The sequence below is a fragment of the Syngnathus floridae genome, chromosome 19, assembly GCF_059516105.1.
Source record: "Syngnathus floridae isolate MCC-2025c chromosome 19, RoL_Sflo_1.0, whole genome shotgun sequence".
NCBI classification, from domain to species: Eukaryota; Metazoa; Chordata; class Actinopteri; order Syngnathiformes; family Syngnathidae; genus Syngnathus; species Syngnathus floridae.
In genome coordinates, this window is record NC_142431.1 from 282,798 (window position 1) to 304,516 (window position 21,719).

At 56.9% G+C, this 21,719-nt stretch overlaps 1 protein-coding gene across 6 annotated transcripts; it reads right to left on the reverse strand.

Annotated features, from left to right (window-relative positions):
• Positions 1-93: 93 nt before the first annotated feature.
• nhsl1b (NHS-like 1b) lies at positions 94-21,418 on the reverse strand. Of its 6 annotated transcripts, none has more exons than XM_088361806.1 (8): positions 20,917-21,418; positions 8,104-8,256; positions 6,990-7,108; positions 6,597-6,774; positions 5,994-6,125; positions 3,182-5,782; positions 2,607-2,739; positions 94-1,493 (listed from the first exon to the last, which is right to left on the reverse strand). In XM_088361806.1, the coding sequence occupies exons 1-8, from the start codon at positions 21,212-21,214 to the stop codon at positions 998-1,000; spliced, it is 4,110 nt and encodes a 1,369-aa protein (XP_088217932.1). In that variant the 5' UTR covers positions 21,215-21,418; the 3' UTR covers positions 94-997. The 6 variants fall into 6 exon arrangements, with proteins under 6 accessions (XP_088217932.1, XP_088217934.1, XP_088217936.1 ...); XM_088361808.1 differs by lacking the exon at positions 20,917-21,418 and adding an exon at positions 18,786-18,888; XM_088361810.1 differs by lacking the exon at positions 20,917-21,418 and adding an exon at positions 17,851-17,875.
• Positions 21,419-21,719: the final 301 nt, after the last annotated feature.

Here is a 21,719-nt window from a genome sequence, read left to right on the forward strand (position 1 = left end):
ATAAAACGATCGAGACAGTATACCTACAGTGACAAGTATTTGGTTTTTTTCCCAATAGTCCAAACAAGTCATTCATTAAGAAACAGTCAGATGTGACTTAAAACAATCCATTTCTATTTATTTACATACACAACAATATAAAAGTGTATCAGGATAAACGTTCAACAACAGCTCGTGTGGTTTCCGTCTGAGTTAAGTTTGTTGTTGGGCTCTTTGGTGACCACGAGAAAAAGAAAATGATCAGGTGTGACAACAACAATGAGCTTGTTTTGAGCAAAACATTCAACATTTCAACAATCGCACGCCAAACAAAGACCACAGTGCAAAATCTACAATTGGGACAGACAGATTTATGAGCCTACTGGAACGAAGGGAGACGCCTGGAAAGTCACTGGCAACTTTCTTAATGAACAGAAATAGAATAGGAATGGGTGGGCTACATTATAGACTCTCTGCGACAAGTGTGGAATTTCAGAAAAAAAGATCGTCTTCACCCCCTCCAACCTGCTTTAAACACTCAACTTTTTCAAGCGTACTTCTTAACTGCTCTGTAAACATATTTGAAGACCAAAACAAAACACATACAATGTATATTGAAACGACCCATTGTCATGTCCGTGTACAAGTGCCTTTTAGAGGCGGGGCTCGGCCGGACGGCATGTGGCGTCAGAGTGTCTGCGTGAGCGTCCGCTTGAGAGCTGAGGCTGATAACAGCTCCCGCACGAGCAGAATTGTTGCCGGCAATGAACACAGGGCTGAAAAGCAGACGGACGACCGCGGCTCTCCTTGGAACAAAGAAGCGAGCACTGTATTGTGCGGAACGTAATTGTCTCTTCATGCTACGTGCGTTCGTTGTGGCGGACAACAGCATATGTGTTCGACAAACAAAGTATGCAGTGACTTTCCCAACAGGCCGTCGTTACAACAGGAGAAAGTAAACAACAGATTCTACAATCTCAGACCCCAAGCAAAAAAACAAAACCTCACGCTGGCTCGTTTAAGCCCCACTGTCGTCCGATAAAGTGCCGTTGGCGTCGGCGTACTCGCCGTCTCGCTCGCAGATGACGGTCATGGGGCTGCTGAGGATCCGACACCGGGCGTTGTATTTACTGCTGGCGGCCGAAGGGGGCGTACGCGAGCGGCCGTACTTGAGGGGGGAGGAGGCGGGCGGCGCCAGCGCCTGGTAGCGGCCGCGCTCGTCCCGCGGCGGGGAGTCGGGCGGGGTCGACTCGGAGCGCGTGCGCTGCCAGCGGGGGTCGGTGGAGCGCAGCATCTCGGCGGCGGACATCCGGAAGGCGCCGTCCGAGCGGCTGCCCTTCTTCAACAGCAGCGCCTTGAAGCTGTCGCTGCTGGTGGACGACTTGCGCAGGTGGCGCTGGATAGAGCCCGACGGGCGCGGCGCCGGCGAGGTGGGGGGCGACCGCGAGCGGCTCCCCGACCCGCCGGGCTTGTCCTCTTCGGACTCTTTGCGGCCCAGCACCTTCCGCTTGGACCTGCGGAAGAGAGCCGCGTCCGTGCTTATTACAACGCATCCCATTCAAAATGGATAGGCGTGTTGGTTTTGCTTTTATTTCTTATCCTTTGAAAACTCATCTGTGTGCTTTCAAACAAATGAACGCTGGCGGCGCCGGAGGGAGGGCAAAACTTTGCCAAATTGCCTCGTGACCAACAAATGCTGCGCAGATTGTGCTGGTAAAGCAGCAAAGAAAGCTGCAGCGAGACCAAATCCCTAATCCTCAGATTAGATCTCAGAGGGGGGGGGGGGTGCGAGCCGGTCTCGCACGCGGGCGCACGCACGCACGTGCGTGCTCTCTTTTTGCAACCAACAATATGCGCTGGTGGCCTATATTCAAGCCGGCCCCTCGCTCGCCTTACATAAGCCCGCCGCACGCGCGCGCCCGCCCGCCCGCCCACCTGAACGAGATGACAGCCGCAACTTGTTCAGCACATCCTTCGCTGGACCTTTCCGACGTCTCCAACATTATTTGGCTGCTTGCTCAAATAAATTCCCTGCTTATTATTATGATCGTGATCACATTTCATCCACTCGTTCACTTTATATGAATTTGTGTCTCGCCCACAATTTGATTTTGGAAGCCACTTGAGTGAGTTTTGGAAAAAAAACAAAAACAAATTTACACTTTGCAAAAATATGACAATCTGCAGAAGTCAAATTGCGGGCGAGCAGGAGAGCGTGAAAAGCAAAGTGGCACGCCGCATGACAAATTTATGTCCCCCCCCCATTCCTCGCCCCTCCCCCTTGAAAGAGCAAACCTCCACACGAGCTGCCGGTTGTCTCTCTCGTGGCCGCTAACCCAGATGAAGCTCGCCTCGCCTCGCCTCGCCTGGCTTCAGAAGGCATCAATCGCTTTCCCGACCGGATGCGCGAAAACGATCGGAGACAAAAGCGTGCTACGGCGGGCAGCGGGACGTCGGGCGAGATTCCCAGGCCCTCCGGGAGGCAACTTCAAACATTCAAACGCTCCCTTACCCGCCGTGAGTTTCCCAACGTCGACAAGGTGGTGTTGCGAACACAACCGTGACATCGCAGATATTCTTTATCTTTCGCCAAGAACGATGTGGCAAAGTGACACGACGGAAAGTACCTGTGTATGGCCGCAAAGAGGTCTTCGGTGGTCCGCGTGGGAGTTGGAGTGGGGGTGACCATGCTCCCCGTTCCCTCCGGTGTCCCGCTGAGAGACGGCGTGGTCTCGTCCGTGTTGGAGTCAAACACGTCACCTGTTAGGCGCACACACGCACGCACGTCGGGTCACATCGCTGGGATGCGCCCGAGCCGCCGCCGCCGCCGCCGCCACCGGCCGCCAGCGCTCTCGCTTGGCTCACTGGCATCGGCGTCATCCCCCTCTGTCGCCACACCGCCTCTTTTCTCTCTCTCTCTCTCTCTCCCTGCCTCCCTCCAGTGTAGCCCCTCCCCCGCTTTGCTCCCACCACGAAAAGCTTCTCCCGGGACGTTAAGCGGGACATACAAAGGGCGTGAGTGAGATTACAAGTGTTGCAGAACTAGAGCGCAATGGCACTCATCAGCTGGAAGGCAAAATGGGATGGCGCCATTACTTTGCTCAAAATGTCCACATCCGCCTCAAACTTTTTTGCCCTATTTTAACATTTACAGCTCGGCTCAGTCACGAGTCTGTATCGCCAATCGGGTTAACAGACAAACCTGCGTCGTCGTCGTCCTCCTCCTCCTCGTAGCTGTCGGAGCCCGCCGCGCTGCCGGCCCCGTCCTCGTCCCCGTTCTGGGCGGGTTGGCGCTCCGAGCCGGGAACGGGACGACGCTCGTCCTGGATTTCGCTGTTTTGTTGGCATCCTGGCGTTTGCGCCGCCGCGTCTTCCCGCGGAGGAGGCGGGCCGGCCTCCTGGACCGGCCCGGGGCTCAGTGGCAGGACAAAAGAGAAGTGAGGTCTGTCGCCAATGACGGCGGGCCGGTGTCGGATATCGCAGCTGCCGTCGCCGGCCAATGCTTTCTGCCCTCGGTGGAGAAAATCACGGCTCCGCTCGTCGTCGTTGACAACGGGACCGTCGGGCGTGTCCGCCGGCAGCTTCGGTGGAGCGGAATCTTCAATCTTATCGGAAGGGCGGTTCTCCCGGGAACGTGAGTCCTCAGAGTTGGGGTGGCTCTCGGTCTCCTTCTCCGTCCGTGCCACCGAGCGCAGCTGAACACTTTGCAGGGCAAACGGCGTGATGAGGAGCACGGGCGACTTCGCGGGACTGTCGGCAACCACGGCTCTGGGCGACGACATTACGGGATTGGTGGAGGAAGAGTCGCAGGTGGGAGCGGGCAGCGGAGGCGGGGGCGGCGGCAACGGAGGACTTAAGCTCCCGTCGAGGGACGCGCCCGGACGGCAGAGCCTTTCGGGCGAGGGCGGTGGCGGGAACTCTGGGCACGTGGAGCGTCCCGGGTGCGGGCTCAGAGCCTGCGCAACTGGGGTGGGCGACGGGGAAGGCGGGCTTAGGGGGGTGGGCGGAGCCGAGGTCAGGGGAGGCCCGAAGCTCTTGAGAGAGTCCGAGGTGGTGGACGAGAGGGAGGTGGAGGAAGACGAGATGGAGAGCGAGGAAAGCAGGGAGGATTTCCTCTCCGGGATCTTGGGCCGCGGGCGACTGGCCGAGGGTGACGCGGACCTGACCCCGGAGGGGACCGGCGTTCCGGCGGTGGGGGTGTTGGACTGGCTGGAATAGCCGCTGGAAGGCGAAGTCAGTCGCTGCACACGCTCCGGGGAGGAGCTTTTGCCTTTCGCCTCCTGGAGCGGCGGCGGCAGTGGCGGCGGCGGCGTTCCCGCCCGCTCCTGGTCAGGGTGCGCGCGGCTCCCGTTGCGCTCCTCTTCCGGCCGAGGTGCGGTCGGCGCGCTCTGCTCGGCGCGGTGGCGAGGGTACTCCACGTAGTAGCCCCAAGAGTCGGCGTAGTCGGATCGTAAGCTGCTGCTGTCGCTGTGAGCGGGGGTCACGTGGCAGAGCGTGTAGGCGTCCGACACGCCGTTTGCGCTGAGTGACGTGGCCGAGCTGTCGGCGCTAACGCTACTCTGACTCCGCCCGCGCAGCACCCAAGGGTCCTCGTAGTCGCTGCCTTCGCCGGGCCGCAGCCCCAGCTGCTGCAGGGTGGCCAGCAGACTCTCGTTGAGCGTGGCGGCGGCAGCGGCGTTCTTCTGCTTGGGAGCGGGCTTCCGTTTCAGGGAGTCGCTGCGAGTGGGGGGCGGCGGCGGCTTCTTGGATTTGCGCAGGGAAATGCTGCGGGTGAGGGAGCGATCGCTGTACCAGCTCCCGTCGTCGCCCCGGCGACACTCGTACATGCTGTGTCTGCCGGGGCGCCCTCCGCCCGAGCGCAGCAGACCCGAGTCCAAATGCATGGAGGTATAATAGCCGTCGTTGTCCTGGGAGTAGAGCGAGCCGGAATCGGTGGTCGTCCGGGACGACGCCTCCGGGCTGCCGTACAGCTGCTTGATGGGAGCCGAGGAGCTGGAGGTGAGAGCCCGGAGCGGGAGCGACAGCTTTTCCGCCGTCTCGTAGATCCACTCGTCCTCTGGCCGGCACGGCGGCGAGGTGCCGGGACTGCGCACGCTGTCGCCTGACTCGACGAAAGCCGGGGCGAGGGGGGCCGGAGCGAGAGGCCCGGCCGTCGGGGAGGCGGGGCTCCGCGAACGCTGCGCCGAGGTGCCCACGGCCACCACTTGCGATGAACCGGACAGCGTGGCGTTGGGGATGAGCGACGTGCAATAGGCGGCGTGCGGCGACACCACGCAAGCCGGAGCGCCGGCCCACTCGCTGGAGCGCGTCCGCCGCACTTCCTGGGGCCCGGGCAGGGTGGCCATCTTGGGCGCGCTCCTCAGGTGCACGGCCGTGTCGTCCGCCCGCAGCTTTCCGACGCGCCTGTACGGAGCGCCGCCGCCGTCTTGCGCCTTGATGGGGGTGCTGCTGCAGACGGGGTCAGCGCTGAGCGACACCCTGGCGCCCTGGCGGGGCAGGCTGTTGAACGGCGACGGGTCGCCGCTGCTGCTGCTGCTGCAGATACTTCCGGTGGAGGACGACACGGAAAGGCCGGCCATCTGCGCGGCGATTCCCTGCCCCCTCTGAGCGCGGATTCTCCTCATGGACGGCGGGACCACCTTGGCTTCCTCCGTCTGGCAGCCGGAGTCTCGGGTGCGGCGGCGCCAGAGCGCCGAGTTGACGCTCCCCGCCCGGCCCAGCGTGGAGTACTGGCCGGGAAGGAACATGGAATGCGGTCGGGGCTCTCCGCCGCCGCTGCCGCCGCCGCCGCGTCCGTTTGCAACTGTTGGGAGAAGAAAAGAACTTTTTGTGGGGCTTCTATTGGGTGTGCCTTTTCTTGTCTGGTTTGTGTGCATGCATGAATTTGTAAAAAGAAAAAGAAAAAAAGAGAACAGTGACCAGTGAGAAAGCACCAGGACTCAATCCGACACTCGAGTGGCGGGACGGGACGGGACGTGTCGGTTACGTCGGCGTACGGCGCAGGGAAGCGGTACCTAGGTCCAGCTGGACGTTGTCGGGCAGCCCCGATATGGTCTTTCTGCGTTTGACCTTCTTGGGCCGGCGGGACACCGTGTCCGTGCTAACCAGGGAGCGCCGGACACTGGCCTGCCGGTCAAACACGGCGCCTGGGAGGCGGAGGGGACGGTTTCGGGTTAGTGGAGGGCACATGCGTGTTGATCTTCAAGCAGACGTGCAGACAAACAAAAAGCATATTTTCTTCCTCGTTTCTCTGGTGGCGCAAGCGAGCCACACTGATTGTCTGCTGCTGCTGATGATGATGAGAAAATGCGCCTTTGGGTGTGCGCGGGCCACTCAAGCAGAGGACGAGGAGAAGATGCAACGGCGGCTTTTGGGCTGAACAAATGACCCGTTTGTGCTCCGTCAGAGCAGAAAACATGCACGGCAACATGAGAAAAGACACGCTCCAAACCATAAATTGGTTAGTATTCTTTCAGAGTCAATTTGCTCATATTTTGCCAAGCCGCTAGCATAAATGGGTCAAGTCTTCTTCATACTTTGGAGCGGCGGCGAGCGAGCGAGCGAGCGCAGGAGCAATCATCCCACTTTTGCCATTTGCCTCCACACGGTGTGCCTACCTGTCACGTTGATGGCCACGATGTCGGTGGGCACGGCCTGCGCCGTCCGCCTCATCCTCTCCTCCGGGGTGGGCAGCGCGGAGGCTCGGCTCACGTCGGCCTCCGAGACGTCCCCCCTGTCGCTGGGCGCCTGCGACCGATCGTCCTCCTCCTCCTCCGCCGCCGAGGAGGCCGGGGACTGACAGAAAAATCAACACGTGACATACTAAGAAATTGCTCCGCTGGTGGCTGCCATATAGGCCTGCCTCACAGTTCAAAAGTTCTGGGTTTGACTCTCAGTCACAGTTCAAGGTATTCCGGTCGCAGCCACTAGAGGGCAGGCAAGCACCGTTGCATTCAGTCTCAGTTGCACGGAATGAGGGCGGGAGGTCACGGGAGTATGCTTCAATTCACCTTTTGGTCGTGGTCGTCGTCGTCGTCGTCATGGTCCCGGCTGCCGGCTTCTGAGAAGACGGGCCCCTGCGAGTAGTACTGCGAGCTGCGGAAGCCGTCCTTCCTCAGCTTGTCGCATTCTGCGCAAAGGTACAAAGCAGCGAGGTGCTCACATGACGCTTTTCCAACAAGTCTTCCTCGTTGAGCCGCAATGGATACGTTTTCTGTCGCTGGGCGGCCGTGACGCCAGCCAGTGACTTTCATCACTCAGCGAGCGGCGGGCGGCGTGCTACTCGAAAGCTCCAACGGGCCAAAGATTCCGTCCGATCGGCTCGTGACGGATGTTGTTGTTGCCCACGCACGCATGCACGCACGCACGCACGCACGCACGCTGTAAAATGGAATGGGACAAAGTCCAAGTGGCAAGTGCTCGGCTATTGCGCAACGCCGGACACGGGAACGCACTTACCCGATAGCGTCGTCAATGGTCATCCGCGCTTTATCGGTGCCCGAGGCAGATAAATCCATAAGTCATCGAGCGCTCACAGGCCAAGCGGGTCGGCAAGTTGCGCAACGCTGTCGTCAATTGGAGCCAGCGATTGCGCAACAATAGGTGCGGCTTCACCTCGTCCCATCGTTGCACGGACGGTCCGAGGTTATTTCACAATTGGGGTCGTCGCTTAAGACACTTGGCTTCATATCCAGTCTTTTTTTTAGTCACGTCATTGAATATGGATTTGCACAAAGAACAAGGGCGGGCGGGCGGGCGGGCGGGCGTGCGTTTGCTTGCCTGCTCCACCCTGGACTTGCACACACACAAACACACACACACACACACATGGCAGGTGCTGCTGTCATGTGACACCTGTTTCCTGCCACTGTGTGGTGGTGGTGATGGTGGTGGTGATGGGGGTCTCGCTTTAGCCCAAATCCCCAGAGGCCTTCATGTAACGCGTCAATATTGCAAAGGCAATACAATACGTGCGTGTGTGTGTCAGTATCAGCTTACAGCTGCTGCATTTAAGAAACAAAACAGATCCATGGCTTGCGAAAAAGCCAACGGCAAATTGTGAGCAACACGTGGTCATGTGAGCCCCACGAAGCCGTGACATGGGAAAAAGGAAAGCTGCGTTACCTCGCAGGGTGCTCTTCAGGTTGCCTTTGGCTTGGCGGTGGAGGTCCTCCACGCAGGGCGGCCTGCTGGCCGGCAGGAAGACGTTCTCCTGCTGGTGCCAGGGCGCCGTGTAGTGGACCGTCCACTTGCTCTCCTCGTCCAGAGTGGACACGGCTGGCGAGACAAAAGGCGGTCCCGTAAGAAGCGAGCGAGCGAGCGAGCGAGCGGCTTAACGGCGACGCAACAGCTGATTGCAAAGCGGCTCCTCAAACTGGTCCGACAAGCGAACGCAAACATTGGGATGAACCGAGGATGCATACTGTGACCTTGTGTGTGTGTCAGGGGAGGCAAAAGGGTGGCCGAGGGCGAGGTGGGTGGCTGCAAGTAGGAGACCAAGCAGATGGCTAAATCATCTCACAAGGGCCAAAGGAGTTTGCGTTGTGCCACAGCACGCACGCGCACACACACACACACAGCAGCCATGGACACAAAGCTTGTATTGTGTGGCGGCAGTGGCGGCGGCGGCGGCGGCGGCAGCTCTTTCAATAGGCCTCCAGCCGGCTTTGGAGGAAACACCCGTCTGCTAGTGGCGCGCACTGACCGCATCCCAATTTGAAACGACAACACACGACAAGATGAGGCAGGCTGGGCTGGGCTGGGCTGGGCTGGGCTGGGCTGGGCTGGGCTGGGCTGGGCTGGGCTGGGCTGGGCTGGGCCTCCACATCGCATGGGGAAAGAGGAGTTCAGAACATTCAATCGCTCAGCCTGTCCAAAATGATGGAATATCATAAGACAACTTGATTGAGGCTCTTTTTTGGGCTTGCGTCCCATCCCGTCCCTGCCACAGCGCTTGGATTTCTTTTGGAGGTCGGAGGCGAGCCACCAAGGGCCGCTTGACAGCGCTGGCAGGCCCATGCCCATCGACGCCGTTGCCATTGACGACACGCAAACGCGGCAGGAGGCCAGGCGTTCACTTGAATAAAGTTGCAATCGCAAACAAATGCCAATGCGACAGATAAGGAGAATGTGGTTTGTTGAAGACTAAAGAGGAGAAATACAATCACCAGCACAAAGTCATATCGGGGAGCAAAAAGGCTGGCCGTGGTCACCTTTCCTTTTGAAGTACTTGACGAGCGACTTGAGCGAGGTCCCAATGAACACCATGACGCCGCTGCCGCTGCCGCCGCCGGCCGCGCAAATCCAAGCCCAGAAGAAAAGTGGCCAGCTCAGCGCTCACATTAGCGCTGGCATTAGCGCTCCTGCGTCCGCGTGAGCTCTGCTGACAATCACGCTGCAACCTTCTGTCTCGCTCGCTCTCGCTCTCTCTCTCTCACTTACTCGCTCGCCCCCCTCGCCATTATCACTCCACCCCGAGGCGGTCCGGTCCTCATGGACACACAAATTTCATGCTGCTATTTCAAGCGAGTTTGCCCAAAGTGGTGGTCATCAAGCGACTGCCGATTGACCTAAGGAGTGTTTTTTTTTTCCCGCCAGCCAGCCAGCCAGCCAGTTGTTTTCAAGATGAGCCGAGCGAGTGAGCGAGCGAGCCCCCTGCCTGTTGTAAAGGGCCTGCAGCCCCTCCTTCTGTCGGCCCATTTCTTTTCAAGCCAAATGGCAGGAGACTGTTGTCTGGTGGGGGGCTGGGCCGGCCGGGCCAAGCCCAGCCCAGCCCGACGCAACAAGAGCTTGAACGGGGCCTTGGAGTTACACACTTTTGGTCCATCGCTTGCCGACATTTCCTTCCATTGACTCTAAGAGCACAAAATTAGCTGGAGTTCCTTAACTTTTGCACTACACAAATATATTACATGACTACTAGTAGTTTTGATTTTCTTCTTCCACAGTCCATCAAGTTAAAAAAGAAAAGAAAAGAAAAGAGCATTTAGTAGTATCTTTGGTCTGTCTGTGCATGCACCAAATCCTGGAGCACGTTTTGTACTTGGCTTGACACAAACGGCGTGGCACGTGTACAGTATTAGGATCAGTCAATTATTAGAGAGCCAATTGTTCACGCCCACGCATACACACACACACACACACACACACACACACACGCATGCGGTCCGCACATGCGCAATGTGGGATTTGAGTCAAAGCTCTTGTTGATCTGTTCTATGCTAAAATGCTAACTGCTTATTATTCTCTTAATAAAGAATCGTATTCTACTTATGGATTTGATTGTCACCGCACGCTGAGCCGGTGACGGAATTTGCCGGTCTATGCAGAGGATAAAGAATAAGCACCTGGCACTTGGATTCTTTTTTTGAAGAATTGTTTACTATCCGCCAAACAAATGGCTGCCTTTTGTAAAAAGCAGGAGGCGAAAGTCCTGAACAAACAGCCACGGCTGAGTCAACAATCTCTGTCCACGCTGTTAATGATTGGAACAGGTTGGCGGCGCTGCTGGCAAATGACGATGAAATGGACAGCCCCGCCCCACCCCGCCCCGCCCCTTCAAACTCTCGGGCTGCGCGACCTTTGGTCCGGAGCCCACGCTCGGTGTCGCTGCTGCTGCTGCGCTCCGCCAGCGACTCGGGCACAGCACATCATCCAAAGTCGGGCGCTCGCCCAGTTCCTTGCGAGAGTCACCAGCTGGCGCCAGCCAGTGCTGGTTTTACGGCCGGCCTCGTTTGTTTGCCCGTCTCCCGGCGCTCGCAGAGTTTGAGCCCAGGGGTCGCTAAGGGCCTGTTCCCGCCCAGCCCTTGGCACAAGCTGGCTCGCGTGCAGCCGCGCCGTCTGGGCTGATATTGACTAGAAGAGCCTCTTGCATCTCGACATCGATAAGCACTTCGAGGAGCGCTGCCTGTCACGGACTGGCCCATTGTTAAGTGGGCCACCACGGCGTCCGGGTCAGCTGATGTGCGTGCGGCCGGGGAGGAGATGGGGTGAGGACCCCCGAAAGGAAGAATATTTGGAAACAATTCCAAGAGCAACAGCGCCCCAGGGGGTCCGGCCAAACGCTGAGCTCGAGGCCGTGGCTTTTGACCTACTTCCACCTCCAATGGGTCATTAACGCGACTAACTGAGCCAGCTAATTGAGAGGAAGCGGGCTAGACGAGCGCAGGCAGTCGCAAGTCGGAATTTGTTTTCAAGTGATTGAAATGAAGCCAGGTGGCACATTTCCATGGGAAGCCACAAATGGCCCAAAGTGAAGAGCTGAAATTCCCAACTGAAATTCTTGCTATGGCAAGTGGGCGGCTGCCGCCACCTTGTGGTAAGAAGAAGACATTCAATAGAAGACATTCATCCTTCCTTCCTTCCTTCCTCTCCTAAATGGACTCCTGGAGGAATCGCAAGATTTGTTCGGTGCAGACCATTTGCAATTTAGTTGCCGGCTCCAGTTCAACGTCTCGAAAAGGGGCGGTGCGCGACCTGCCCAAAACCTCAGAGGAGAAAGCGGCAAAGCAGATGCAATATTTGGGAGTGGCGCCTCCATTGAGTTTAGCGTGATGGAGCCGTTGCGGCTGACCGCCCAGTGGCTAAGCATCCGTTAAGCTTCTAATGAGATGAGAGCGCCGCGCCGCACAGCACAGCACAGCACAGCACAGCACGTTGTGCACACAATTTTACACTTTTTGCCCCCCCCCCCCATTCAAGAAACCTTGTGTGGAATCTCCTCATCATGCCGTGTGACCTGCACCCTTCCTTCTCCATTGTTCCTCCAACCGACTGACTATGTGGGGGTGGGGGGTGAGTGTGTCACTGCAGGAAGGCGGCCAAATAATGACACGTTGCATGTGACTAAAGCCCTGAGTGGATGTTAGAAACGGGATAAGAAAGTCAGTGAAGCGCTTCTTTCGTTTTTGCTCCGTGTCAGAAGACAAAGAGCTTTTGTTGTGTCCCTCCTTCAACTGCCAATGAAGGATTAGGCAAGTTCCTGTACTAGTTGGAAAGAAGAAAACCAATCTCCAAAGAAAGCAAATCAATAGTTTGACTTTGTCCTGGGGGAAAAAACAAGACCTTGTTGAGCAAAGTGACAAGCGCAGGCCCCCAATTGGATTGGTTCCCCATCTGCTTACTTAGCCCTGGGGAGCCGTTACCGCCCATGGCTCGATAACGGAACCTGCCTTCTGGTCCGCGTTCACGGCAGCAGAACCGGAAGACTTTGCTAAAAGTGGCCGCTCCCACCTGGAGAGCCGGCGGCCGGGCTGGCTGGCTGGCTGGGACAATAGAGCATGCGTGCGTGCGGGCCGTCTGCTGAACTGTCAGTGCATGTTCGCCAAAGCTGGCGTCAGGTGAGGTGAGGTGAGGTGAGGTGAGGAGAGGAGAGGAGAGGAGAGGAGAGGAGAGGAGAGGAGAGGAGAGGAGAGGAGAGGAGAGGAGAGGAGAGGAGAGGAGAGGAGAGGAGAGGAGAGGAGAGGAGAGGAGAGGAGAGGAGAGGAGAGGAGAGGAGAGGAGAGGAGAGGAGAGGAGAGGAGAGGAGAGGAGAGGAGAGGAGAGGAGAGGAGAGGTGAGGCGCCTTCAGAGCAAAAGCATGGCCGTACCACGCTACGCTGTGTGGCTCCCTCCCAAATGGCCAGCCGGGGCTCAACTCCGCTGCGCGATCCATAACACGATCAAACACCATCTGTAATATGAGCCAGCCCCTTGGCTCCTAACAAGGGCCACCGGTGTCAGAGGTCACAAAGCTCAACAGCCGACGCGGGGCGGAAGGCTCGCATCATCATTTGCCTGCGAGGGGGATGGAGCTGGCCTCACAAAGACTGGCTGGGGAAGAGCTCCAGACACGGCCAAAGTAGGACAGTCGTTGGGCTCAATCCTTCTCGAGGTCAGGCCGCCCGTGTCCGCAAAACAAGTGAAACGTGGAGCGGAACCAACGGCAAAAGCCCTACCTTGGTCTTCGTGGAAGCTTGGCGTCTTCCCCGACGGACTTTTAGCCAGGGGACCGAGCAGAGCTTTGGGCGTCCAGAGCGAGTCTCGATTCTGGTGGACTTTGGCTGAGGAGAGCGGCCCTTTGCGGAGGCGGCCCTCGCCGCCCGCCGCTCGGGCCTGCGACTGGAGGCGGTTGCCCATCTTGGCCAAGAAGGGCTGCAAGGGCGCTGGCCTCTTGCCGCCGGCGGGGTCCTCATAGCAGGTCCAGCAGCGGACCACCGGCGCCGAAGAGAGGCACTGCACATATGCCATGGTCTAAGACCTGAACAGCGAGGGCTCAAGATCCGACCCCCAACTCCTCCCTCAATCTGGAGCGTCCACTTGAGGTTCCCCCGCCTCCCAACTCGGACCCCCCCCACCTCCGGTTTTTGTCCTCCCTCCCTCCCTCCCTCTCGCTTGCTCGCTCGCTCTCTCTCTCTCTCAGGGGATCCGATTGATCTGCATGACAAAGGAGGCTTAAGAGATAGAAGTCGGCAGCAAGTGTTCACCAGAGTGCAAAAATCCAGACAGAGCAAAGAACCTGCAAACTTTCACGATGCATCCGACGGACGGCAAAGCGGGACTCTGCCACTTAGGGAGGAACTTTGCGTGGTCCAGACCGGGCTCACCTCTGCCCACTTGCTCTTCCTCATCTAATCTGTAAAGCCAGATTAGCCCATTAGGCCGGTCTCCACAAGGCACTGGACGCAGATGGACAGGCATCCTACCGCCGCTAATTAGCTTGTGCCTCCAAAGTGCTTGATGGTGGGATGACCCCGGTCTCCCTCTGGTGGTGCTCACGCAGAAGCAAATCAAGCATCTTCAACTTTGGAAGCCTGTGAGAGTCTTCATGAGCCACATGAATGAAGAGAGCGTTTCCACGCCTACTTTTGGTTGACTCAGCACATGTGGCCCCCATTTTTTGGACCGAGCGACCGACATGAAGAAAGCCAAAATGTGTTTTGTGCCGTCAGTCCAGCAGCGCTTGAAGGATTTCTGCAAGCAGGCACCACCCAATTTGTTCCACAAGTTTGAAGGAATACTTGCTTACTCTCGAGTCGCCGTCATTCTCAAGTAACGCGAGCTCCGTTTAAGTACTCCAGCCAGCCGCAGAAATAACCACAATGTGAACACATCTGACACTTGGGCCTTATCGGCGGCTGCAAAGTAGGGCAAATATTACAACTCGGCGCTATGGTGATGTCATTCTTGCAGAAGAAGACAACAGCCAGCCAGGGAGCCAGCCAGCGAGGGCTGAACGTGAAGACGCCACCAAAGGCGCGCACGTCTTTTGCTTTGACTGCACTTTGGCAAGCCGCCACGCAGCTGGAACTTGCATGGCCGCCGCCGCGTTCGCACACAAAAACAAAGGCAAACTGGAGGCAACAATACAAAGGGAGGAAAGCTTCAAACGGGACCGAGGGAGGGAGGGAGGGAGGATACCAGAGGGGAAACATACTCTAAGTGAGTTTCAGACAAAGGAGGGATGGACTTCAACTTTTCTTTGTCCTCCCAAGCAAAAAAACAAACCCTTGGCGTCGGTCGCGGACACTTACCCCTCAAGCAGAACATTCCTTCTGACTGGAATCCAGCAGAACCAAAGGCCTACTACCCTCTGGGCCGTCGCCGACACACTGACAAGTTGCGCTCTGGCCGTGCCGTGGCGTGGCGTGCCGTGGCGTGGCGTGCCGTGGCCCTCCCGCCCTCTTCTCTCCTCTCCTCTCCTCTGGTCTGGTCTAGTCTCTCCTCCCTCTCGTCCGCCTCCAGCCGCACAGCAGCGGCAACAGGCCAGCTTCCGCACCGCAGGAAACCGCTTTGCAAAAAGCACCCCCCCACCCCCACCCCTCGTATTTGCGCGCCTGTCCAAGCTGAGCGTCATCCGTCCACGCCAAATTCGCCTGGTGGGGATTTGCGCGCTATGACTTGTTGCACTGGACTTCAGCGCAGTCTGCAAACGAAGCTGGCGGGCGGGCGGGAGGGAGGGAGGGATCCCATTTTCCACTACAGGACATTCCAAGTATCAAATGCACTCAGCAGCCTCAAACGGGGCTCCACGTGCTCTTCTGTTCCACACAGAGGCGACAAGAAGACAGCATAAATTCAAATCATGAGCACCAATGTAATCCTTTTCATCAAGTTTTGTGCCATTGGTGGTGGTGGTGGGGGGGGGGGGGCTAAAACCGCATAATTCCAAGCTAATATGATGTGTACACGTATGATCCAAACGGCCGTATGACAGATTTGTCATTTGGCGTGGCCGTAAAGCGATTTGACTCACACGCGGTGGGCGGGCGGGCGGCCTTAAACCTGCCACGCCGGGACTGATCTGGGATCAGCCAGAAGAGACCTTTACCATGAGGGGGTGGGGGGAGCCATGAGCTCCACATGAGCATCAACTCGCTCCTCACAAGAGCCCATTTCCACACGCGTGCTCAAATCATCATCCGCTCATCTGGATGGACGAGCGGCATTCAAGGAGGATGAGCGGCTCGCATTTCTGACACCTGAGTGAAGGGGGGGGGGGGGGGGCATTCGAGAACACGATGCCAACCCAGTGCCAGTACAGTGGATAAGTCAGCAATAAAAAAAGAAAAAGTTGACAAGTTGAAACAACCTGGGCTGGATCCAAGCTTAATTCCTACACATGCATTTAGTGGCGCTTGCGGCTGCTGCCAAGGTGGGCTTACTCATATTTAGGTCAACATGCCGCTCGCTGCCCCAAATACCCGCAGAACACGGCACACATCTGCGCGCGCCACACCGAGAAAACACACCACCCAAGTTGCATTTCGCATGTCGGGTTCAGCCGAGCAATGGCGCAAAGCGGAGCTGTGGTGGCGTGCCCAGGGTTTTGCCTCTTTTGATTTGTCCCATTTACAGGCAATTGACACAAAGGCGCCACCGCTGCGCTGCGCTGCACTGCACCTTCCGTCCGTCCGTCCGTCTCATTCACGGTTCCAAACACGGCCAGGCCTTTGTGCCTTGAATAATTCATGGCGAGGCTCAGTTGCAGCAAACGACAGGAGCTTACGTTACACAAGGCTTCTTCTATCTATTGATTTCTCCATTTCAGTAAGGGACATGAAGACGTCAAAGGTCAGCCTGCCGTTACCATAAAGCTCCTTTGGAATAAGTCCTGGCCCCTGTGACTACGAACTGACTCCACAAGGAGGCACCATTTAACCGGATTGCAAATGCAAGGGAAGCAAATGGAGCACAGAATGTGGACGTTGAGATGATTTATGAGTGTAAGGCCACGGGCGGCATGCCATGCCGTTCCCAAACAAACAGCCACCAGCCACCGTAAAGACAAAAGCTGTGGGCGGAGTTACAAATCTCCTTCCTTCCTTCCTTCCTTCAGCGCTCCAGAGATTGCTGCTATTGTGCCGTTACTTCATTCCGCCATTCACTGAGAAAAGCTTAGCTGGAAAGAACGGTGTCGGCCCGAGCGTTGACCTCTGCCGCGTGAGGTCAGGTCAGACGCAGCAACCCGGCCGAACAAAAATGGTGTCGAGCGGCATTCCGGCCGCATGACTGGACTCGAGGAAGTCGCGTGCGCAGGATATCCAGTGTGGACATTCACGGAGTCAAAGAGCAACTCCGGAAAACAACAACAACAACAACAACAACAACAACTGTGTGAGAAAGGAGCGGGAGCCAATGTGAGCAGGGAATTCGCGCACACACGCACAGCCTGCCTGCCTGCGTCCAGAGCTCGAAAGGGAGAATGGGTGCGGTCGGTCGGTCGGTCGGCTGCACATTCCTGATTGGTCTTGCCTGAGCAAAGGCGTCGGTCCAGCGGACCTGAGGCCACATGTGTGCTGTGCGCTCAACTTTTTGTCTTTGCGCTCCAGCCGACAATGCCACATTTCTGCTGATGAGGCACACGGCCCCCAAATGTCAACAAAGGGGAAGTTCATATTGGCTGTGCTGCAGAAATATACAACCCCCCCCCCCTCCGACTCTTCCTCAAAGGAAATCCTCCCGCAAGCTGTCAGAAGTTTCCGAGCCGAGTTCCATCTGGCCGCCGCCCCCCCCCCCCCCCCCCGGCCCCCCTCCCCTTTCCCATCTGTCTGCATCGCGACACGTTTGGTGCAGCTCTCTCACTTTGCTTCAACATGAGTCTTTCTTGTCTGATGGTGACTTTGGTCCCCACTCCAGCCGTCCAAAGCTCCCCGGTGGGGACTTTCCCGTGCGACCACGTGGGTCCCGATCCCACCCCAGTCAAAAGAAGGTTGAAAGTTGGATGTGGCTAATAAAAACAAAGCGGAAGAAGGGCCCCGTCCGACCGGTCGGCCCGGTCGCTACGGGCGGGCGAGCGATGTCAAGACCGAGTAAAACGATACGCTTCCACTAAACTGTGGGAACGGGTCGAACCACTCCGGTGAGAAAAGACGCGGACGGAGCCGCCTCGGTGGGACGCTCCCACTGTGTAATGGAGAGCAAAACACAACAGGGGGTGCCCGCGGCGCGATGCCACGCTTGCTTGACAAAACACACAATTCCACCATCCCACACAGACACGGTCGGTTTCACATTCTCTTCCCACGTTAGCAAGAGTGCCCAAAAGGAAAGGCTCAAACTATCACAGGAGGACGTTGCGACAACAAAAAATAAGACACTTACCTGTCGGGTTGCACCAGGGAGCCCACCCACGACGGTTGATGGATAGATGGATGGATGGATGGATGGATGGATGGATGGATGGATGGATGGATGGATGGATGGATGGATGGATGGACGGACGGACGGACAGATGGACGGACGGACAGATGGAGGGATGGACGGATGGAGGGAGAATCCCCGTGAAGAGAGAAGACAACAAGAATTAAAGACATGATAGATCGGCAGCAAAAGTTCAATTGAAACTGACAATGTAGTGCAATCAAATAAAGAAAGAAAGAAATAGAAACGGACTGAAAGTCATTAGCTGAAGACACCTCATGCGACTGCAATAGCATTTTGCACACTTGACTGTGTGGAAGCTCCAAATGTTTGCCTTGATGAGATGAGACGGACAGGAAGGAGGCCATAATGGACCGGCTGCTCAGCATAGGCCGCCGAAATAAGAGGACGAGCCCACCTTCGATACCCCCGGAAAGTCAATTCTGACATTTGCTTTTTGAAATACGAGCCGGGAAAAGCGCAGAGCGCGAGAGCCACGCCAACTCCGAGATACGCTTTCAAAAGTCATCATCCGGAATGGCCGCCCCGCCCCGCCCCAAGCGCCCCGGACCACATGAAAGGCCCGGCCCGGCTTGGCCCGGCCCGGCCCGCCCCACTGGGTTGGGTTCCCGCATGTTAGAGGAGCCCGAAGGAGAAGGTGGCTGCTCAGGGGCCAAATCAAAGACGCTGGCTCGCTCCTCTCAGTGAAGTCAACTTCATACTAATCAGACTCCAAATGTTGCCCAACCGGTTCTCGCTGCCGAGCACAATCACCTGCTCGCTCGCTCCCTCCCTCCCTCCCTCGTCATCGCAGACACACAGCACTAACACGGCAGCACGGCCTCAAAAGTCACTTGTAGGAGATTAAGCATTCTCTAGATGGGTGAAATGATGTTTTGCCTAATCCTAGTCAGTCGCTCCAAAAGTGACTCGCTCTCGCCGCGCAAACACGCAGGCTGGAGGACCAAAACAATACTCTGGGGATTAGCGTCAGGCTACGGCGCGTGCAAATGATCAGAGCGTCCTTTGCCTTTTAGTGTGGACGGACAGACGGCACAATTTAGGGAAACCTTTTGGGGCTTTTTCTTTTGTTTCCGGCTTTCGAGCGGCACTCCGGATTCCACCGTCGTGCCGACAAGTCGGAACGAATCATATTTCTTCTGATTCGGGGTGTGTCGTATGGTTACCTGATTGCACAAAAGCCGTTCCGTGGAAGTGGCCTGCGGTGCCGTCAGAAATCTTTGGAAGGTTTTTTTTTTCACCGTCAGGAGTCATGCACACGCAACCTTAGCCAAAAGAGCCACGCCTGTGTGGAGCCCCCCCCCCCCCCCCCCCCCCCTCAAAAAAAGATGACTCACCGCCAATAGAGTCGATGTTTTGCACATAAACAAACAACAGGGGAAGCATAAACGCACACAATCGCGACCCTGACCGCCAAATCCAAAGTATCAGATGGATTCCGGCAAAGGAGCATCTGTTTTGCAAGGCGTCAGGGCGGAAACAGCTTGATGACCATTTCCTCTCTCTGTCACATTTCAACACATTCGGATCAAATCGGCGGTGGCGGCGGCGGCGGCGGCGGCTCGTGTTTCCACATTATGCGGCGCCGTTGACATACACCGTTTCCTTTTCCACCATTGCTCCGCATACTGTACACGCGACTTGACCGGCTTTGGATGGACAACACACGCGTGACCGCCGCCGACAAAGCTGACGTCAGAACACATCCATGACACGGTTGGCTCAGATCCAAGCCAAAAGTCAAACGTGAGGGCGGCAAAGTGGGAGCGAGCACGCCGTCAAAGGCACCTAAGCTATTTGGGAATGACGGTGCACACCAGGCGCTATTGAGGTGTTTTGGCCGCCATCGTTGATGACAAAGGATTGCTTTGCACTTTTGTTGCGAGTGCCAATGACAGCAAAGAAAAGGCCAAAAGGCCAACAGGTGCGCGGCCGTCGCCGTGGCTCAGCGAGGGGTCTGCGGAGCATATGAAACAACAGGAAGACGGCGGGAGGAGAAAAAAAAACCCAGCAGACAAAGGAAACAAGAGGGAAAACGGGGGGGGGGGCGGGGGGGGGGGGGGGGGGCACAAAGACGCAAGATCTTCTCAGACCTCTTTTGTTCATCCTGGCAACATTTCCAGCACATTCCAAATGAGATCTGCGGCCAGCCAAACTATTTGGCTCTCCGGGGGAAAACATCAGCAATCTGAGGACATTCTTCCTCTGGCCGCGGGGAGGGAGGGAGGGAGGCACGGAGGGACGGACGGCCAAAGGCGAGACGGGATGCAAAACACCAACGGCTTATCTTCACTTCACATCTGGTCATGGCTAATATTGTGCATCAAGCATCTTCAGATGCGTTGCAAGCAGCATTTTTGTTGACAGCCAGCGCACCAAGAGTCAAGACGTCTCAATAAACACTTTATCCAGCTGTCCGTCTTGTCGTGGCCCTGTGACGTGATGACGGCCGGACGGACGGTCGGCCGGCGCCTACGAGAAGCCTGTTTGTCTGCACGCTATTTTGTCTTGCTAAGGCCACAGAGCGCTGGGGAGCGGCGCTTTTTGACCAAAAAAGTTGCTCCGAGCTGCCAATTAACCTTTGGTGCAGCCGCGGCCAAAAATAGAACTCCCCAATTCACGTGCGCAACAACGACACTTGCCAGATGAGCACAATGGGTCTTGCGTTAGCCGAAACCCTCAGACACGCCGCCGATGACAAAAATCAACTCGAGCTCAGCCTCCAGGTCATTAAGAAGATGTGAAGTTGCACGCCGCCTAACGTGAGCCTGCCACTTGACTTGGTCGCCGTGGTGAATGGGCCTGAGGGGACTCTTGTTGTTTTTCTTTGCTCTCCGACTGGCTCTGCGCTTGCGTGTGAGGTTGTTTGAGAGCACAGGTGACCCGTGCGGACCCCGCAAGCTAGATAAACGACTTTGGTTGAACTCTTGCCTCTAAAGTGTCAGCTGTCGCCCTTTGACCTGCACTTCCACACTACATTCTACTGTTCACTTGTGTTTGTGTTGAATCAGAGCAGTCAAGTTAGGCTAAAAAAAAATACAGACACTGAGTCATAAGGGCTCGTCTTCTCAATCCTCCTTGCTGACATAGTTAAATGCATTGTTAGGCGTTTTGGAGCTTTTTGACAGATTTCGAGAGCCACGGAAGATTGCCGAGAAAACACAGTACGGGGACTGGAGAAAGTAACCAACGAAAGAGTTGGACTTGGTGGCGTATGGAGCAACACGTTTGAGAACCCTGAACGTTCCCGGTTTTGCATGGAAGCCACAAGTGACAAGGTGACGAGGCTGAACTTACGGATTTGGACTTTCTTGGCCTCCAGGACGCCGACTCTGGCGTGCAGCGAGCGCAGGCGTCCCTGCAGCCGGTACGTTCTTCGGGACACGGAGGCCGCCGGCAGCTCGATGCCCAGGAAGACGTCGGCCGCCAGGCGCGAGAGGTCGGCCAGTTGATGGATGACGTTGGTGAGCGTGTGACAGCTCACTTCGTCCAGCGACGCGAACGGCGCCGCCGCCGCCCTCTTCGCAGTCTTGCACGGAGCAGCCGGCAACCTGCTCACGCGCCGCGGCTCGACGCTCCTCTGGTGGAAAGGCATCGTCAAAAGTCACTTTTCAAAGCAGATAGACTAAAAAGGCGCAATCCACGCGAGAACGCTGGCCATTTGAATGCAATCCTCCAATCCCGCCATCTCCGCGCAGTTGGACTCGTCTATTCAAATTCAAATGCACGCCGAACGGCGGGCGGGCGGCCGGCCGGGCTGCTGGCAGGCAGGCAGGCAGGCACAAGGGTGGGAGGAAAAACACACGCTCGCCCGCCCGCTCTCAAGGAAAAGTAAAGGAACGGGGGAAAGGAAAAACCCGGAGAATACTACAACCACCTGTGGGCGCTGGAACGGGATTCAGTCCAAACTAAAGTTCACGTCTAGGTTGTTGAGAAGACCAGAACTGGACTTTCCCCAGAAACGTGGTTTGCACGACTCGGCGACGGACAGAGCAATTGAAAACAACGGCGTACGCAATCCAGCGCCTTACGTGTACGTGGATTTTCGCCCCGCAGCATGGCTCTTAAGAAAGTGAGCAACGTGACGTGTGCAGTTAAGC